The following is a 21780-nucleotide window of genomic DNA, read 5'->3' on the forward strand; positions in this document are numbered from 1 at the left end:
TACTTACATATTTACACATTCACCTGGAATTATGCTCACAGCTAAATTTAAAAAAAGGAATGGGGAGGGAGGCATCCAAAACTTGTAAAAATAAAACCTGGATTTATAATCTGTGTATAAAAATGAGCATGTATGGATATGTGGTGAAATATACTGCTCCGCATATCCTTATTCAAAATCACACCCAAGCAATTCAATTCTCATGGTGATTGTTTTCTGCCACCGTCGAGGGATAATTCTTATGAACCGTGAAAAGATTGGAGGGTAGATGTAGTTTTTCATGTGGCCGTTGTTGTCCTCGTTTCCAGGAAATATCTGTATGGATTAAAATAACCACATTGGTTCAAACAGATTGTTGAGCCAGACTGCGCAGATACTGCACCAACAGAGGTTATTCCCCAGGTAAATGAAAGAAAGGACCAACTTTATCACAAACCTTCTGATCAAAGTCATCTTCATCCTCCTTGTATTTTATCCAGGTTTTTCCATCTTTGCTGTATTCTATGGTATATTCTGTCACGTACATCTCTGTGCCCATGGACTTGGCGCCCTGGGTAACAATGCCAGTGATTTTCTTTACGTCCTTCAGTTCAACCTGTAGCCACTGCTGCATGTTGTTTGTCTGTTGATGCAAAAAAAAAGGGATATTAGTTGATTACAGAGGTGGAGATGAGAGTCTACCAGCAATGCATCATGCAGCACAGGATAATGATTGCGTGCAGCTACCTTGGCCTGCCAGGCATTGACCGCCCCTTGTTTATTGAGACGAGCGAACCAAGGTTGCCAGGGGCCAGTGAACCAGCTGGAAGCCACAGAGCTGGCTGTGATCTGAAGGTCACTGATCCGCCCACTCTCCATTCCCAAAGGCACAGAGCATCCTGCCGATATATAAAAATACGATTAACGCATTGCCATGACAATGCTCAATATACAGTGCAGTGCATAAGTCTGTGGACAGTGACACAATTATAGACTACATTCAACAGGTAAATCTCCATTATCCGTTGTTTTGTGTCGATCCAGTGTGCTGGAGTACAGAGCCAAAACAATAAAAACAATGTCACTGTCCAAATATTTATGCACAGCACTGTACACCCAATAACATTACTGGTAAAACATAAATAGATGAGTGAATATCAGTTTTAAAAAATGTATATTTCATTTTTAGCAATAGCATTGTCATGTGAGTACATATTTTGCAAACGGTAAAAAAAAAAAAAAGGGCTTTGGTTTTAAAATATATATTTGTGTGGCAAGTGTGCAATGAACTGTCAAAAATATATGGCCAAGCCAGGGAGCAGAAAGCGCTTGAGGTGTACATCCTTCCCTGAAGAACTTTTATTCTACTAGAAAGCCAGATTGCATGGCAGCATTTGGCATTTAGAGTCTCTAAAGAGAAAAGATCGATTCAAGCGTCATTCTTTACTTCTTTTTATCACTTTAACTTTATAATATTTGTCACTGTGACACAAAATCTGTAGTTCCTGAAATCACCTTCCCAGTTTTTTTAGGACACAGATTATCAAACAGGCTTTTCATTCACCTACAAAGGCAAGCTATTACACTCCCTTGCTTTGTAAGGTGTCTGTATGAATGCTTACATCTGTAAAATAAAAACGAGCCAATTCATAGAATGGAAAATAAGGGAAAGCGTGATTTCTTGTCAAGTCCATAACATACCGTCCAGTTCACATCCATAGTACTCCAGGCGCACCGTTGGCCTATTATAGGATTGGGTGGGAATGAGACGAACAAAACGACCAATCAAAGGAGGGAAGAAGGTGTTTTCTTTGACCTCGTGATAATTTTCATTCGCCGTAAAGGTCTGGAGAGGGAACAAAAAAAAACGAAACATTACAATGTTACCCGTGAATGCACTTCCCGTTCCATCGATCGCGCACAGTGACGCACGGTCGCGTTCGCGATGGCTCGAGGATCACTCACCTTTCTGTTGCTGATCCCTTTGTAGACAGTCCACTTCCTCCTGTCGGTGCTGTAGGAGATTGTGTACTTCTCCACATAGTGAGAGGTGAACAGCTGCTTTGCACCCTGTGTGGCCACTTTGCTGATCACCACCGGCCTCTGAAAGTCCACCTAGGGGTGGGGGTGGGGGGGTGGGGGCAGACATGGTCAAGTTTCCCCTTAGTTTCCCCTACAGGGGCAAAAACCAGTCTGTGGTGTGGGGATGGCTGGTTTAAGCAGCCACACCTGCCCTGGGTCAAGCTAATTAGACCTGGCCAATTGGATAATTGGTTAAGAATTAGATAATTGGCCAAGCTAATTGGACCCAGGAACAGGAGTGGCTGCACCTGTGCGTAGTGAGGTAATCACTGCGCACAGGTTAAATCTGCCATCCCCACTCACACGGGGAGAGCTCTGTCATGACAGTTTTAACATCTGCTCCTCGGCTATAACATCTTGCCAACCCTTGTAAATAAAGCTGGACTGTTGGAACATCATCTCCCTGTGTCTGTGCTGGAGGGCCCCAAGGAAAGCCACTTCGGTGGCCTGTGGCAGGCGTGTTTGCCACAGTGGCGCCCAACGTGGGGCTTCTTCGGCACAGGAAAGAGGCACAGGAGGGCCAGCCAGGAAGCACAATGGAGGAGGGGCGGCTGAGGTGTTCCCGACAGGGCTTCGGGCGGATCCTCCAGGCCAGAAGCAGGGAGCGGGAAATGACAACGGAGGGGAAGGAAGCAATCCTCAGCTGGGATGCTGGGGAGCTGGACCTGGCCAGGAAGGCGGGTCAGCTACGGGCGGCGCACGAGCGGTGGCCACGCCGTTTTGCTTCCTTTTTTGGTCCGTTTGTTGTTTTAGTTTGTTGTTTTTGGCCTGGTTGGTTTGCCCGGAGCCCATGAGGGGGTAAGCTTGCAGCCGCCCGCCAGCAGAGCCGACTGGCGGCCACCACAGCCACGAGGGTTCCTGGTCCCCAGCGCCACAAGAAGGCCAGCCCACCAGCCCACCAGCCCACCAGCCCAGCCACCCCACCACAGCCCCTGGAACAGCCCAAGCCGGTGACGGCCCCACCCGCAAGCAGAACAGCCCAGGACTTCCTGTGCTCCGGGAGGGAGGAGGAAGAAGGGCTGCCTTGTCGTCCGGGGGAGGGTCACAGCATGTACTGGACTGTTCCGGGGCCACCCACCCTGACTCTTTAGTGGAGTGTTTATTTTGTTTTTTGTCTTTTGCTTTGTTGGGAGTGCGGGGGTGGTAGGGGGGGTAGGCTTCAGCCAGGGATTGTCCCTGGCCTCAGTTTGGCGTTGGGGGTATGTGGTGTGAGGATGGCTGGTTTAAGCAGCCACACCTGCCCTGAGTCAAGCTAATTAGACCTGGCCAATTGGATAATTGGATAGAATTAGATAGTTGGCCAGGCTAATTGGACCCAGGAACAGGAGTGGCTGCACCTGTGCATAGTGAGGTAATCACTGCGCACAGGTTAAATCTGCCATCCCCACTCACACGGGGAGAGCTCTGTCATGACAGTTAACATCTGCTCCTCGACTATAACATCTTGCCGACCCTTGTAAATAAAGCTGGACTGTTGGAACATCATCTCCCTGTGTCTCTGTGCTGGAGGGCCCCAAGGAAAGCCACTTCGGTGGCCTGTGGCAGGCGTGTTTGCCACACAGTCCAAATCCCAAATGTCATGTTTCATTGTGAGTGTCAAGCACTTGCGGTCAGGTCAACTGGTTGTGTAATCCCTTGGTTGCGCATGCTTTGTCATTTGTGCAAGTACTTTGTGCAATTTTACCAAATTAACTAATGACATTTGGAGGACAGATAGCTTTCATATGAAAAACGGTATCACTACCTTAGTCATTCAACATGTACTTCAACATGTAAGGCAAAATTATAAAACGACACATATCTATATAGATATCTCATCATATTATAAATCTGCACACACCAACACAAATATCCCATCAGATTATAAATCTACACAAATTTCCCATCAGATTTTGAGTCTATACACGTCTATACAAATATCCCAACAGATTATAAATCTACACAAATTTCCCATCAGATTTTAAATCTATACAAATATCCCATCAGATTATAAATCTGCACAAATTTCCCATCAGATTCTAAATCTATACACATCTATACAAATATCCCAACAGATTATAAATCTGCACAAATTTCCCATCAGATTCTAAATCTATACACATCTATACAAATATCCCAACAGATTATAAATCTACACAAATTTCCCATCAGATTTTAAATCAATACACATCTATACAAATATCCCATAATTTCCCCAAAATCTTATTTTGTCAAAGATCAACCAGGAAGTTGCCTTTTTAGCGTACCTGGATCCAGTTTCCATCGTCCTGGTCAGTACTCCAAGCGTTGTATTTACCTGAGTTCTGAAGCCTTGCCAAATGTGGTTTCCACTCTCCTTCAACAAAAACATAGATGAGAAACAGAGTACAGCAGCCACTCAGTCCATCTGACAGTGACTGAGTAGTTTTCATGAGAATACCCAAGATCATTTGGCCTGATTCATTCAAAAGTATATGAACATGAAATATTTCTGACCGGCTCCAGGTAAAAGAGAGACACACACACACACACACACACACACACAAAAACATGCGATGGAGGTAAAACATTTCGTACCTGTGTAGTGAGAGGCTGTGATCTGTGAGTCTTTCACACTCTGCGAGATGAGGCCCAGTGGATGTGCACAGGCTGCCAAACGGAGGGGAAAAAAACAACAAAGAATTCAAATCTGAGGCCCTCGGGAAAGGCAACCAGCATTCCACACTGACCGGTGCATTTATCAGTCTCTTAATGAGTCGCGGGGGGGGGGGCTGTTTGGGAGTTTTGCCCTTACACTCATCTATAACCAGGAACAGCGTCTGCATCCCCCTCTGCTGCAGGTCCCCCACCTCCGTCTCCAGCTGCCACAGGCCAGGCTTCGAAGGCTCCATTTCCAAATCCGCAAAGCCGCCTGGGGGGAGAAGACCGAAGTGAGAAGGGCAGAAGGGCACCGAACGCATGAGACAGAGAAACGGCTCTTTAAGAAACCAGCCCCAAATTAAGCAGGAAAATATTAAATACGCACAACATCTTTTTTTAAATCAAATAGTCAGGGCAGTGTTTCATATTACAGGTTACATAAGGCATATAATGTCCAGGAACTTAAAAGCTGTGACAGAGTGAGGGAGTGAGAGAGAGAGAGAGAGAGAGAGAGAGAGAGAGAGATAGGGAGGGAGAAAGAAGAGAGATAGAGAGAGAGAGAGAGGGGTAGGGAGGGAGACAGAGAGAGGAACGGAGGGAGAGAGGGAGAGAGGGAGATACAGTGATCACAACAAACCGGGAAGCAGTGGGAAGACTCCTTGGCGGTGGTCCTTCGTCTGTTTGTCCAAGAAGGTCTGTCCATGGAAATGAATGCTGTGGAAGTCCTTTGGAGACCCCATGTTAATTAGGTGCCACCTGACCAGCTTCGTGGTGTACATCCTGAGTCCTTTCAGACTGAATATAATTCCATTTATGGCTGGAAAAACAATTTAATTTATGATACAATCCAATTTTACAAGATGCCCATATTTCCCCAAAGTCTTCATCTAATGCAGTTTTGCTAGGAAAGTAATTATTTTATAACATTTTGAGTAAGTTTCAGTACAATTTTCATTTACTTAATTGCGATGGCTATATCTACTGAATATGCCTTGTTAATTAACACTGATATCATAATGAATAATTAAGTATGATTTATTTCCAGAAATGACAAGCATAAAAAGGCAATAAAACAACCACAGTTCAGAAGGTGTTGTACCAGGGAAATGGATGTTCTGTGTGAACTGGGGGTCCAGCACGGCCCTCCTGTGTTTCCTCTGCATCTTCTCCATGTTCCTCTCGTAATACCAGCTCTTGGTTTCGTCGAACGTCATGAAGAGAAGGACGAAGTCGCGCATCTTGGCCAACTCCTGGTCCTTCTCCAGAGTCCCCTTGCGGCAGACCAGCAGGGGCCCGATCAGCCCTGAGTGTATGTCCTTCTCCTGCGAACGAAAGCGGAATGAGTCCCATTCACCATCCCATTTCCAAAGATAACAGGAAATTATCAGGAACCGTACGTTCAAAAAAAGAAGTGCTACCAGTAAAATATATTTTGAATATCGATCAGTATATTCCAACGAATTACATTTGATCTTAAAGCATGTGTACTAATACAGTTTTGATAACTACAATTTAGTCATTTCGCAGATGTTTTTTTTTTTTTTTTTTTTGCCAAAGGGTAAAAAGCATATTCCACATGAAAAGCTAACACCACTAGAGCTAGAGATAGTAACAATATAAAAGTACCAATCATAAAAGTTCCACCATCAGTGTGCATGCATCGAGACCTATGCGATAAAGGGGGAGCAAATCTTTAGCCTGCAAAGCTAACATTAGCATTGGTAACACTGAGCTATAGCCTGCAAAGCTAACATTAGCATTGGTAACACTGAGCTGGAGCTTGCAAAGCTAACAATAGCATTGGTAACACTGAGCTGTAGTCTGCAAAGACAGATTTTCCAGTGTTTGCATTTTAAATTGCTAGAATAATATATATGAACTGGAATACAATCTGTTTTGCGCTGTATTAAAACATGATAGAAATCAATTTCTGAAATCAAATTATAAAATGACACGACTCTATTTAGACCAGTGCTGTGATGGTCTAAATTTTCTCAGCACGAAGGGCACCCTTTATGGACAGTATACACAGTACTCACTGGATTCACACCAGAATGATAGGCCCACGTCCTGCAGTCCGAATCATCAGACTTCGGCCCAAACTTTATATCCGCCTTCCAGATGTAAGTGTATGTGCTATCAGGCTGAACCTCATTATCCATCTTATACCAGTGAGTAGAGTCGTCATCGTACTTCAGACCTTCCGTTTGCTTTGTGTAGGAAACGCCGTGGGAATGCAACGAATACGGTCTGCTGGCCAGGTTTTTAAAAACAACCTGGGGAACACAGAAAGCGATTAAATCATATTCATAGTCACCCAGATAAAATGTGTGCGCATATATAGGAATGTAGTGTGATATCCTGAGGTGTGAATTCACTTTACACGAGGGTCTCCTTTAAAGTATTGCATTTGTCTTTCTAAAATACAACACACATTTTCACACTTTGAAAATTCCCACTGAAAGCTTCCTCAAAAATGTACTGCACAGTGAATCACTGTGATAGTTGGAAGATTGTACAAGCCCACATACTGAATGCATACTCTTTATACAGAGAGTTTATAATGCTCTGCCCCTTTAACTTTCAGCACTGTGACTAATTGAATCCTGGTAAATCATATTGCTTTAGAGGTCACGGACGTGTAATGCTGTCTTTGCCAATGCAAATTTTAGTGCTTTCCAACGTACCACCATTAAATCTCACATGTAGTTGTGAAATGAACCGCACACAAGCTTGCAAGCTTTTTTTCATTAGTGGTAAGACAATATACTAATAAATCGTAATAAATACATACAAATAGCGTAATACATTTTTCTTCAATATACTGTGATCAGAATAAGATTTACCTAGGGAACTGCAACCAGTATGTTTAATGGTATTTAACTGTATTTCTGTGTAAAAAAAAATAGAAAAAAAAGTAGCAATTTTTTTACACGGCCTGTCAAATACATCACAGTGGTGTATCGACGTACCACGATGGTCTGGTCGACCTCAGCCTTTATGATCGGACCCAGCAGTCCGAGGTGTTCATCCACCTCTCCTCTGTTCTCTGGGGTGTTGAAGGAGCTATCCAGGTAGCTCCGGAAGACAACTTTAGTGAACTGCGTTGGCTTATCATTAATGTTCGTTCTCTCCTGTCTCCTGAAAAAAGGAAATAAGGTTTAAGCATAGGGGTCAAGGGCAAGGGACAATTGAGTTCTCCTGATTGGCAGAGGTACATCATTGAGACATGCAGACAGACCACTTCAGTGAAATGTATGAATGTTCCACTACCATTATGGTGGAGATCAGCAATGGGCATAGATAGTCTGATAAAGATTAAACATGTACTACTGCAGTAAATTAATTCCAGATGAAGACTTTGAAACTCAATTAATTGTTAGAATAGAATGAAAAGTAATGATTGCAATTGATAACTGTGTGCTGTTCAAGCAACAGTTCACATTTCAGAAAATTCAACTTTACCACAAGTTCAAAACATGCATCAATTACTAAGGGATTTTTCTTGCAAAAAAAATATGACTCATTATTATTAACAGAAATTATTTTGACTAAGCGTGAAACCAAAAAAAGAGAAAAATTCAATGCATCTTTTTTGAAAAAGTGAGCATGGTAAAAATCTGCGATGATTAAAATATTAATCAATTTAGCATTTCTTGGTGCAGTATCACTTTCAAAATTTTCAAGATATTACTGTTATATCATGTTTTTAGTTATTAAATACAAAAAAATCTATATCTTTGCAGATTATATATTCGCTGAGTATAAGTGAATGCTCCTGTCCTTTCATAAATACAAAATGGGTAAAGTGAGTCTGAAAAGCCCATTGCCATGGAGTACCTTTGCCCGTATCCTGCGTAATCCCATTCAACTTCTTCCGCGGCAATGAAGTAAGTCTTCGCGTTCTCTCCCGCCACTTTTAAAAGGTACTTCGTAGAGTCATCCATATCTTTTAAGTCGTTGGGCTGGCTGTACGGGTCTTTGTAATCTACGTACTCGTATTCATCCCCGGGGTTGTCTTGAGGAATATTGTGATAGGGATCTTCATTCGTCTGCAGTACGAATAAGTCATAGTCGTTGAAATCCCGTCTCGGCACCCCTATAACGATGGACTTTGAGGACAGGTCCTCCTCGCTGGTGATGGGCCTGGAACCCCTGGGGGTGAGCGCGGGAGGCTTGCGGCCCCTTGGAGAGATCCCGCTGCTGGGCTGGGCCTTGTAGACCTTCTTCTTCCTCGTTTTCATGTTGTTTGTACTTGCGGGCCACTTTCTTTTTTTGCCCTTCTTCTTGCGTTCATCCTCTCGTTTGGTGTTTGAGTCGTTCCCGCTCGACTTGGGCTCATCTCTGGTGTACTTGGTCATGTTTCCGGGAACCTCCATGGGCACCAGCTGGTGTCCACCGTCATAACTCCAGTGCTCCTTCTGGAGATCCAGGGACTCGGTGAGGATGGCCTCCTTGGTGTTGTTCTTCAGGTAGATCACCACTTCCTCTCGGCTCTCGGACATGTTCTGCTTTGAACTGCTGTGGAGGTCCTCCTCAGATTCCGAGGAGGACCCCAAAACTGCAAAGGAGACATTGCCTACGTGGGGATCCCCGATGTGCCCTACCTCTCGAGACACATCTGTATAATTCTGGGACGATGTGATGTTTGTCAAGCCAGGGGAAAATGTAACGTTTCTACCCGAAGTTACCTCTGTGTAATTCTGGGACGATGTGATGTTTGTCAAGCCAGGGGAAAATGTAACGTTTCTACCCGAAATTACCTCTGTGTAATTCTGGGGCGATGTGATGTTTGTCAAGCCAGGGGAAAATGTAACGTTTCTACCCGAAATTACCTCTGTGTAATTTGGCGATGTGATGTTGTCAAGCCGGAAATGTAAAGTTCTCCCGAATTACTCTGTGTATTCTGGGGCATGTGATGTTGTCAAGCCAGGGGAAAATGTAATTTCACGAAATTCCTCTGTATTCTGGCTGGATTTGTCAAGTAGGAAATTAAAGCACCCAATTACTTGTGTAATTCTGGGGCGATGTGATGTTTGTCAAGCCAGGGGAAAATGTAACGTTTCTACCCGAAATTACCTCTGTGTAATTCTGTGATGATGAGACGTTCGTTAAGGAGGGGGAAAGTGTAACATTTATACCCAGAATTATAGAGGAGCCGTTCTCTCTTTCAGAGCTGGGCTCCTCCAATGTGTAAATGTGCTCAAAACTAGGAGCTTTGTTTCCAACATCCTGAACAACCTCATCCTGTGAGGTTGACGCTACAGTCTCAGGGGACGTTTCATTGTCTGACTGTGGTTTCAGAAGCGCCGGGCTTCTTACAGAAGCGTAATCCGTTCTGTTCACACCTGGCATTGAGGTTGCCTCCACAAGCAGGGTATAGTTCATTTGCGCAGTGCTGTTACTGATTTTCACAGATAGGTTTCCATTGTTTGTACCATTAATGTTGTGAATTTCAACTGCAGGTCCGGTGGTGTTCAACTCTTTAGGACAGCTGCCGTTGCACGCCGTATTTTCTGAATTCAACATGGCGCCCTCTGAACCCAGCAATGTCTTCTGATGCTCATCAGGGAAGGTGAGAGCAGGGGAGATGCTATACAGCACTCCAGCTTTAGGATGGTCCTGGTGGTTTATCACCATCACTTTGTCATTATCAGTGTGGATTTCCACAGAGGCCCCACCACCATCCAGCAACACAAAGTCTTCTTTGTCCGCATTGTCCATCTCTACCAGAGTGCTGTGGGAGGGAAGCTTTGACAGGGGCACTGCGTAGGAGAAGGAAGTGATCCCTGTGGTTCTGTCCTCGGACACCTTTGCTGTTGTGTTCCGCGTGTGTGAGGTGCTTGCTGGATCTGGAGTGGTTTCTCTCTGGTTCACTCCAGAGCTCCCATTCAGCTGGCTTAGCAACGTCGCATTTGCTACACTCTCCACAGCGTGAGTGATCTGGCCGGTGATGTTGGTCTCCAGGGTTAACGCGACAGTTCGATCTCTCTGCACATGCAGCTTGGTCGTCTCAGCCACAGTGTCATTAGTGAGTGCATTTTTAACATTAGCACGCAAATGACCTGCAGTTTCATTCAGTTTCCTTGTCATATTCCTACTTCCGTTAAATGATCCTACCATCGTTACATTTTCATCAACCGTTGCCCCCTCGGCCAATGACAAATTTGTTGGTATCTTTTCAGACCCTAGTACTGGGCGTGTTTGGTTCTGTGAGGTGGTAGAGGAAGAGAGACTTTGATTCTCAGTAGTGTTTTTAGTTGGGTAGACCTGATCACTATAATCAAACAGAGTAAGGTCCAACAATTCCACATCGTCTGCCGGTCCTTGCGATTTGTTTTTGAACGTCCGAAGGTCAAATCCGAGTTCTTCCGCATAGTACGCCGTGAACTTGTCAGGTTCCGCTGGTTCTCTCACATTCTTCTTCATTTTTTCTTCCTCCTTCCTTCTTTCTTCCTGTTCCTTTAGTTTCTGCATGTCCTCGGGCTGCCATATATTCACAGAAAACTCTGCCTCAGCTTTATCAGTGTCTTCGTAATAATAGTCTCTGTAGCACTCGAGGTCTTTGAACTTCAATCTCATTCCCTCTTTGGCCTCATAGGAGTTTAATGATGACATGAGCCAGTGGCCTACAGGAGAAGATATCATTAGCATTGACAGGCTGTTGAATTCCAGATATGCATTAGCTAAGCACAATTGAATGCTATTTTCTAATGAACAGAGTTCACCAAAAGCACTTTTCTCTAAAACAATCAACGGGTCTCCTTAAAAATTATTTTATCTTTACAGATCAGTAGTTGTTTAAGGTCAGCCTTAAATGACAAGACTTTCCCTACGGCAATAATTCAAATTTTTCTTGCCAAGAGAAGCTGTTATGGAAAATGAAAAAAATAGAAATATGAATAAAACAATGAATGAAATGACTACTTGTGAACCCAATTACAAAAACTAACTAAGGAAATCTGTGATAGATTGCATGGTGGGGTATACAGGACCACTTAGGCCCAGGACAAAATATATTGGGAGGGCCTCCCCACACAAATACATTTTCTAACAAATTAAATATAGTGACACCCCTTATCCTGGGCCCGGGACAAAGAGTCCCAGTTGTCCCCCTCTATCTGCATCCCTGTCCCTAGGTATGCTAGGCATACTAACTGAATAGGTTTGAAAACATGTTAAAATACATATATTATCAGTACACTTCACAATCTAAAGGCAAATATGCAAATTATTGCCATTTCAAGACATTGCAATACATTAAACTGCAGCTAAATATATTACCATCACATTTGCCACATATTTCCCAATATATTGTGGCAGTTCAGTATTTTGTTGAAGAATCCTTGGTGCACATTAATGGCTGCCAGAAAGTGGGCTTATAATGACCTTGTCAAGTAAGTGGTACGTGACGCATTTATATAGCGCTTATCAAGCGCTACATGACGACTGACTCACCAATATTATCCATGTTCATGGTGATGGTCTCTCCAGACATGGGAAAGAGGCTCAGGATGTCCTCGGTTCCGTCGTTCAGCTCGAAACTGTGACCGTGCCAGGTGGCGGTCTGAATGTGGTCCTGGTCTCCGACGCTGGACATGTGCCAGGTCACTATCTCGCCATTGCAAAACCCCAGAACCTGCCCGCTGTCATATACGTAGCCGTTTATTGCTATCGAGATGAAAACAAAAAAAAAATTCAATCAGGTTGAAATAGAAATTAAGGAATAGAAGGAACACTTAACACTCAAAAAAATTCATACCTATAAATCTGAACTGAAACCAGCTGAGCATAATGATACTCACAATGCATGACATTTGAGCTGTAAAATTCCGGGTCTGCTTTGTTCACTTTTGAAGGGTCACCACAGTAAGACTTGATGTTGTCCTCAATGTACCAACTTTTGTTCTCATCAAAAACAGCCAGAACTGCCTGCTGCTCCTTGTCAGCCTTCAGCTGTCAAAGCAAAGTTTATTGACTGTCATATCAACAACAAAAAAAACATGTAGAGTTCTTCTATGCAGGGCTGCTTGGAAATTCTTGGATCTGGGACAAAATTGTATCAATATATTATTCCCGGGCCTAGGACAATAGTATTTATCACAAGTTCACAGACCATTTGCCCCCCAAATCCGCTGCCCCCTCTGGGGCCAGAGACAATGTACCCTGTTGTCCAGACCTGGGTAAAATACGTATTTGTTTTGGATTCAAATACTTTTCTATGCTTTACTGATCTTGTCTGGTGTATTGGAACCAATGAAATACTCCCAAAAAGTGCAAACCCTGTCTTCTGGTCATATTGGCAGGCTCAATTACATCAGGCAAGATCAACAGAGCACAGAAAAGCATTTGAATCCAAAACAAATACTCATCCGTCTGCTGTTGTCCCCCCGTGATGGCCGCCCAGGTACCATGTGACAGCAGAACATAGCGATAACAAACTATTTCCCATAATCCAAAACGTGGGTTACGTTGTGAACTTTTGCAGACTTCTACTGGCATAAGGGCACCCATCATGTTTTGCTTTTAGAAACACACCCACACAACTATATAGGGACACTTTCCATAGGTTTTTTTTTTTTAAATGCCTCCAGAAAAATGATTTCAAGCTCCAATGAAAGATTCACATCCCATGGTAATTTGTGATGCAAACCACAACTCCCACAACACCCTCAAGATAAAAACAAATAAACAAAGGTTTTAAATGCAAGATGATCGTGTTTATCCAGGTTTATGTTACAAGCATTTAGCAGACACTCTTATCCAGAGTGACTGACACAACTTTTTTTTTACATTGTATCCAATTAAACAGCTGGATATATACTGAAGCAACTGCAGGTTAAGTACCTTGCTCAATGGTACAATGGCAGTGTCCTACCAGGGAATTGAACCTGGGACCTTTAGGTTACAAGGCCAACTCTTTACCCACTATACAACACTGCCGCCCATATGGGTCCCGGTTACCTGTATGTTCTTCTTGTTGAGGGACTGGCTCTTACAGATGAGAAGGGGTCCAATGAGACCAGAGGCGATGTCCCTGGGCGTGTCCACAGCACTGTGGTACATTCGGGTCAGGCACCTGGAGTCACTGCCGGTGGGCTCGTTTTCCTCCAGGACCTTCCACTCGTAGGTGCGAGTCTCCCCCGGCTGCACTGCACTGCTCTGGTTGCCTTGAAAAAAAAAACAAGGAAGGAACACCCAGTGCTCAATACTGCTCCCAGGAAGGCCGTCTGCAGACAACAATGTTTCAGTAAAGCTCAAGCTTTTCTTTCACAAACAAGACAAATCCATCATCACTGGTGTAAAATCATGATTAGGTTACATAACATAGGAAACATGCACTGCTGGCTGACATCATGAAAGAAACAGGTGGAGGTAACAGACAATAGAAAACAGGTCATAGAAAACCCCCATGCGGGCAGTTTTTAAAGGAATGTGGAGTTGACTGCGTTGCCTAATCAGAAGGGGAACGTTCGTACCTCCCTCGGGATAGCTGGCCCCCTCTTCAGCTTTATTAATGGTCAGTCCGTGTGGGTAGATGCTGTACGGTCGACTTGCCATGTTCTTGAAGACGATCTGCGGGGGCAGACCGCACACTGAAGGTGATGCTGCCTCACTGATACTTGGCATTACATTAATTTAGCAGACGGCTAAAGGCTTTTATCCAAAGCGATGTACAAAAGTGCATATCAAGGTCATTGGAACACCTACAAAACACAGGTTTGATAAGGTACAATATTCATTTTGTTCATAGCCAAGAACACAGTCCAGTTCACACAGTGAACATTGTTCTGACCTAGTTTGACTATGTTAAGTCAAACTAGGGGGCCGTACAAGCTACAACATTAGGACCATAATACTAGGTTCAATAAGTGCTGGAATGGAGGTACGTGTAACATGAGTGGCATGAAAGAGGGGAATTTAAGTGAAATGATTCGCAGAGTGGTGACAGTTATAGGTCCAGGCATAGTCTGAAAAGATGTGCCTTCAGACCATGGCGGAAGATGTGTAATGAGGGAGTGGTTTGAAGAGGGACAGGGACTTAACATAACATAACATAATGACGAGAACAGGCTATTGAGCCCAACAATGCTTGCCATTTTCCTAAGTAAATTAGTGCTCTGATTACCTACAGACCAGATAGTATCTAACACTGTATCAAGCCTAGTCTTGAAAACCCTCAGAGTTTCTGCCTCCACTACATGACCTGGCAGGCTATTCCTCACATTGACTACCCTCTGTGTTCCACCACTGGGGAGCTAGAGTGGAGAAGCACCATGATAGGGCCACACAGCCATTAACCACATCTGACAGAAAGTAGAATTCGACACGGAGGATCGCACCTTCACCACGTCCCGGATCTGAGCTCTGATCACGGGACCCAGGACCCCCGTCTCCATCTTCCTCTGCTTGTGCTCCAACCTGGCTGTGAACTTGTCGTCCATGTACTGCGTGAAGACCGCCTTCTTGTACTTCCTGCCTATCCGATCCGGACTGCTCCGCAGGTATTTCGCCCTGTATTCGCTGCGGGACAGTAACGCACAGAATGCAGGTAAGGGGGGACCATCTCTGTGGACCGTTCCATGGACCATAAATGAGAGCAGGAACCCACTTGAGCTCACCTGTCGATGTAGTCGGGCATGTTGGGCGCGTAGTCCCAGACGACTTCCTCAGCGGCGATGTAGTAGGTCCACTCCTGACTCTGTATCCTCTGTTGGATGGTCAGTTTTCGGATGGGTGCAGCGATTCCCTCACAGGTCTGAACATTCAGGTATCCATGCATTCCAGCTGCAGTTGGACATAGAAAGCAATAATATTTCTGCTTTATGCACATCGTATGAGGTTTTGCCTAGGATTCATTTTGAGTTACTATGGGTAATATAATATTTCGGCGAATATTACACTTAGTGACAGTAAATGGGCCTCAGTGCCTTTTTTGGCCATACTGGTGATTTTGTACTCCTGAGAGTAACTCTGATGCTCTCCACCGCTGACCCTAGCCCTTACCCTCCATGTGTCGGCTGACGTACGAGGACAGCAGCCACCGGCCCGGGTGGGAGCAGGTCATGTTGGCGCTGGTGGCGGTTCCGCTGATGAGCCCCACAGACGAGACCCTGTGCCCCATGTGCAGCATCACCTGCCCGTTGAAGTGGACGGAGAAGAGCTCTGGCTGGGAGCTCATGCCCAGCAGGTGCCAGCTCATCGTGGTGTGGGCACAGACTTTCAGACCTGGGGGGGACGGGCGATGGGCGCCGAGAAGGAGACGGAGCAAAGATCTCACTCTCAGGCACAAGATATTTCAACCCCAGGTGTACGCACCTTACCACCTTGGTTATTTTAAAGGGAAAGAGATATGCATTTTGATGGTGATTTTAAATTGTTCAGCGGCTTCAGTATAAACCTGGGGATTATGATGGATTTAAGAGGTGGCTAGACTGGCACAATAAGAAAAAAAAAACCCAGTAAAACCTTCCAAACATGAACACAGCAGCCAAGCAAGAGCCATTGACTGGATGTATGAGTCTGGATATATATTACATTGTAGATATGCATGTCAAGCAATATCACATGTTAAATAATAACCGCATAGTACACAAAATACATTTTTCAGAGCTGAACCCGGAATGTTACTAAACAATGAAATGGAAAAGCCGGAAACACCATCACGCTGTGTGGTCATTCTTGACTGTGTTGTTCTGTGACCTACCAGGTATGGCGCCATTGGTGTAGCCATTGATGGTGTACTTCACAGGGCCACTAGGGGGCGTGCTCTCTGTTGTGTACCAGCTCTTACTTTCATTAAACACGCCGAAGAGGAGAACATACTCCTGGAAGAAATGAATCTGCTCTCCTTTGTCATTGAGGCTACCTACAAAGGTGAATGATGAGGGTGACATTTGCTGAGACAGATTTCATGCCGGACAGGTGCTAAAGCTAAAAGTAAAACCACTTTCTCATGACCTCCATCAACATCAGGTAGCTACCATTTTGTGTCTGTCTGTCTATCTGTCTGTCCCTCTGTTAACAAGTAATAAATGTAACTGTAAATGTAGTTACATTGTAAATGTGAATGTAATATTTTGTCATCGAAAAAGTCAAAAGTCATAAAAACAAGATTTTAAGACACATTACAAAACTAAAACATTTTTTAAGGTAGACATATTTTTTGTTTTTTTGCAGCGAATTGTCAGCTTGTGTCCAAGGCAGGACATTCAGAAGCCCATACCTGCTTTACACACCAGCATGGTACCAATCAGTCCCGAGTTGTAGTCTCTGACGATGTCGTAGTGGGAGATGTAGTTATATGTAATACAGGGGGGGTCCTCCTCTTTTGGGGTCACCTCAGGGGTCACCTCCCAATAATATGTGTGCTCTTCCCCTGGCAGGACCTGGTCGTCTTCCTTCTCAAACAGGGAGGTGTTGTCAAAGTACAGAGAACCTGAGGAAGTTACAGTCAGACCACGTTGGACTCACTCTGCCATCTGAGTATCAACCCAGGAAAAAAAGCTCCTTCACATTAAACTTTGCTCTGTTCACATCTAACTGTCAATCCACAACCATACTTTCATATGTGTGTATGTGTGTGTGTGTCCAAGTTGTGTGTGCATACATATTGAGTTCTCTCTTTTGAACACTCTCAATAATATTGAAATTAAGGTATTTTTTTAATCAAACCATTCTTCAGAACTATGAAGCACAGGAACCTGTGGACTTCAGCATCTCATCTTGGGACATTCGGTCCTGGTTAAAGTGTACCCAATGAAGTCAAACATGGCTGTTTGTTTTTTTCCCAATTTGTGTATTTAACTGAATGAGTAACATTCAAATACAGGGAGAACCAATGTTTTTTTGCCACTGAACAGCTGCAGATTTCATGAAGGTATCAGGCCCACACCCTGCTTAATGTGGTCTGGAGCTCAGCGGTCCAGGCTAATAAAGTAGAAAATGTGCAAAGATGGAGCCTGGTACCAGGCTGGTACATTCTCCACCTTGGCATATTCAGATGGTGCTATTTTTACACTCAAATCTTTAAAAAATAAAAAAAATAAAATAAAATAATCCACAAAATGAAAGACACCACGTTCATCTTCCAAATGATTGGGGTTTTGGGGAAAGGCGAAAAAGAAGTCCAAATGTTCTGCGGGGGGGGGGGATGTAAAAGTCTCCCCACCATCACCGCACCACCTCACAGCGGTCCCTCACCCTCTGACTTCTTCCCGTAGGCTATTCCATGCGGATGGATGCTGTACGGCTTGTCGGCCATGTTTCTGAACGTGACCACGATGACGTCTCCTTCCTGCCCCCTCAGCGTGGGCCCCAGCAGACCTGGAAAACAATGACAGGTAGACAGGTGTCTGAATACAAACATAGCTGTTCCCCATGGCGTCCCGAATGGAGGACACATTTCCTTGTCCATCAATAAAGACTGGTTACTGACATATATGGGACAAACGTGCTACGTCTCTTTGACAATGCCGAAGACACAAAAGGGCTTTACCTAACCATGGTGGGTGGGCCTTGGCCTGTTTGAAATCAGCGTCATATTCCCTGAACACCGCTTTCTTATAGGTGGGGCCTGAGCTGCAAAAAAATGATGGAAAACAGTGATACATAGTGAACATAGTGAATACAACAGAGAACTGTCACAAAGACGCTTTACAGAGCAGCAAGGCAAGAAACAGAGCAACAGAGCTAAAAGACAAGAAGAGCAAACAGAGCAATCACCAGGCCTGAACCCCCAAAAGTACATGAGATAAATTTAAAAAAAATCCAGTGGGGAGAGACCTCTCAAACGGCGGCAGTTGAGGTGATAGCTAACCGGAATAATAAAATATCAAATGGTATGGTTCAGTATAGTGCAGTTTAGAGGAGCCGGGTGATGGATCATGAGCTCCATGCTGTGTCAAGGCATGGGCAGGGGAGGAACAGTCAGGTTTTAGTCAGTTTTTAATCCCTTAAAAACAACAGCAATGTGAGAGAGGTCCCATCTCACCAACATAAAATTCCACAGTTCCTCCCCATAATTATTTTCAAAAACTACATTAAATGGCAAATGCCTGATATATCACTGATTCAATTCTCCTGGTAACGAAACAGCAAAACAGCTTATTAAAGGCAAATTCACAACAATGAAATATTGCACTGAAAAACCAATTTCAATCTAGTTCATGTTTGTTCTGGGAAATTGGAAAAGGAAATTGAAAGTTAACTCCAGGAAATTAAGATGAATGCACCAAGCACATGCCAGTGAATGGTCTCATGAGGCTGATATAAAAACCCTGTACATCCGTCCAAACAGAACTACACTTTAACCCTTTGAAGAGTAGGTTTTTTTTTTTTTTTTCAAATTCAAAATTCAAAGTCAGTGTTCTAGAACTCCATTGCTTTCGATTACCAGCAGAGCTTGCTACATCAACATCAGAACGTTCAGTCAAGCACATTCTATTCACATTCTGCTTGTGACCACACACCTCAAAGGGCCAAAGAGTGCGTTTACCTGCCCTCGTCCGGCGCGGCGTAGCTCCAGTCTATGTGCACAGCGGCGATGTAATAGCGCCTCTCCAGAGCCAGAACTGTGCGGGACAGGAGGCCCAGGAGGCCCAGGAGGCCGAGGAGAACGGGGGCCCCGCTCTGGGAGCACGGTCTCATGTCTGAGTTTGGAGCTCCAGGTGAAGCCCTCGCAGGGTGAGAGGCAAGGAGATTATAACGCTCCAGAAGAGCTTAGCCCACACTTTATCAGCTCTCTCTCTCTCTCTCTCTCTCCGCCTCAAACACACGCACATACACACGCCCCCCCTCTCCAGACAAACCTCACGTCACATACCACAGTATTTTCTTTAGACGCAGATATGAACCTACGTGCTGTGGACCATTAGTCATTCTCGGTTAACTGTTAGTAGCATGTTGGTCACTTAGTAACAGGGATTTGAAATTAAAAAATTTTAAGGACACGCAGTGCTGCTATCTGTTCAATCATGATTTAGTGAACAAAGATCACATTTTAACATTCATACTGCATGCATATCTGAAATTAATATTGACTTTATTAAAATCTTTATTTAAATTTTTCAAAATAAAACCTAAGGAGGGATATTGCGGTGAACATATCAATCTTAGTTACTTTCAAGCCTGATTAAGTAAATATTGGTACATCTGTATTACATTCTCCTGCACTAGATGCTTATTATTGAAATAGGATATGCTTCTTAAAGATTTAAGGGACATGTCAGTTTCAAAGCCAACTCTGGAAAACTATTTCCTGAAATAAGTAAACGAAACAATTAATTAATGTTGATTAAGTTAATAAATGGCACGATTACACTATGAGGTTGCAAGTGAGAAACGTGGAGAAAAATGTCCAGACAAAAATCAGATGGAAAAAAAGAAAAAAAACACAGATTCAAATTCACAATAATTGTTCTCATGCTTACAGTATAAATAATGTCATCTATGCTTCTCAAGTCGAATGAATTGCTCCAACAGTTTGGCTTTATCTTTATTTTCCTCTAGAGATACATAATGTACTCTCAGATGTACAGCACACACGAGTGTACCCTTTAACAGATTACACCATGTACCAACTAACGTGTTGTTACAGTTAGACATGTAGAAGGATTATTTATATATACACACATACAAACATATATATTTAGTGGACACCTGAACATCACACCCATATGTACTTGTTGAACATCTAATTCCAAAACCATGGGCATTAGAATGGAGTTGGGCCCCCCTTCGCTGCTGTAGCAGCCTTCCCAGAAGATTGGAGGCTTTCTAATAGATTTTTCAACATGGCTGCAGGGATTTGCTTCCATTCAGCCACAGGCACATTAATGAGGCTGGCCACTGATGTTGGGCGATAAGGCCTGGCTCGCAGTCGCCATTCCAATTCATCTCAAATGCGTTTGATGGGGTAGAGGTCAGGGCTCGATGCAGGCCAGTCAAGTTCTTCCCCTACCAAACTCAGCAAACCATTTCTTAACGGACTTTGTTTTATGCAAGAGGGCATTGTCATGCTGAAACAGGAAAGCAGCTTCCCCAAACTGTTGCCACAGAGTTAGAGGTGCACAATCCTCAAGAATGTCACTGTATGCTGTTACATTAAGATTTCCCTTTACTGGAAATAAGGAGCCCAGCCGAAACTATGAAAAACAGACCCAGACCATTATTTCTCCTTCGCCAAACTTTACAGCTGGCACCATGCATTCCACCAAACCCAGATTCATCTATCAGCCTATCAGATTAATATATAATATAATTACATGACAAGCATAATTATGCTTAAAATGTTAACATTTAAGTTCATGTCTTAAAGCTAATTTTACATGCTTTCTTTTTAAGTAGACAAACAACAGAAAATTTTGTTCCTGGGCACTCATCCTGAAGGGAAGTAATTTCCTTCTCCAGGTAAAGAAAGTAAACCTGAATGGGACTAGGCCTTTGGGCTGCTAATGTAAAATGAAAACAAAATTTGAACTGAATCCAGGTCAAAATCTTAAAAATAAAATCACTAATGCAACTTAATCACATGACAGGAAAAACTGCAACCCCTAGTCAGCTGACATGGCTTTTTTTTTTTTAAAAAAGAGCACTTCCTGGAATACCTATAAGTTATGCAATATACCAGAAATGATTCCCCACTGACAAAACCATGCTGAGTTTTCTACCCGTAACAACTATAAGACCACCCCCTTGCAGGAAATTATAAAAACTTCTAATCCTCTTGGATTTCAAGTCAATATGGTTATCTTTAAGACTCCTGGTCCGTGCTTCATGAGGAAAATACTTTTCTGAGCTTGGAGAAAGTGACGTGAACAAAGATTTATACATGCATAACTCATTACTTAATGTCAGTTAAGTATAGTGGCCATTTTTTCCCTTGTGAAAAGACTCGGCAATTCTAAATGTGATTAGGTGGGATATCTGAAAGACATTTTTATTATACAAATTCACAAATTAATATATTATGAATTAAAATATTATACATATGCTACAGTATATCTGTTAGCTAGGTTGAAAACTGACAGATAAGTGTCCTTTTCCTCATCCATGTATTTAATACCGCCAAAGTACATATTTCATTAATTGTTTACACAT

General features: G+C 43.5%; 1 protein-coding gene across 1 annotated transcript; it reads right to left on the reverse strand.

Moving 5' to 3' along the window:
• Window positions 1-28: 28 nt before the first annotated feature.
• On the reverse strand, window positions 29-19381 carry f5 (coagulation factor V). Its single transcript, XM_064310351.1, has 26 exons — window positions 19178-19381; window positions 18179-18261; window positions 17884-18006; window positions 16907-17119; window positions 16388-16549; window positions 15688-15909; window positions 15303-15468; window positions 15024-15204; window positions 14160-14256; window positions 13645-13850; window positions 12486-12636; window positions 12139-12351; window positions 9690-11309; window positions 8521-9517; window positions 7653-7821; window positions 6720-6956; window positions 5780-6002; window positions 5318-5497; window positions 4835-4951; window positions 4618-4689; window positions 4308-4396; window positions 1945-2094; window positions 1681-1825; window positions 727-878; window positions 437-622; window positions 29-315 (listed from the first exon to the last, which is right to left on the reverse strand). The coding sequence occupies exons 1-26, from the start codon at window positions 19327-19329 to the stop codon at window positions 169-171; spliced, it is 6453 nt and encodes a 2150-aa protein (XP_064166421.1). The 5' UTR covers window positions 19330-19381; the 3' UTR covers window positions 29-168.
• Between the last annotated feature and the right edge of the window lie 2399 nt (window positions 19382-21780).

Source organism: Anguilla rostrata, chromosome 15 (genome assembly GCF_018555375.3).
Source record: "Anguilla rostrata isolate EN2019 chromosome 15, ASM1855537v3, whole genome shotgun sequence".
NCBI classification, from domain to species: Eukaryota; Metazoa; Chordata; class Actinopteri; order Anguilliformes; family Anguillidae; genus Anguilla; species Anguilla rostrata.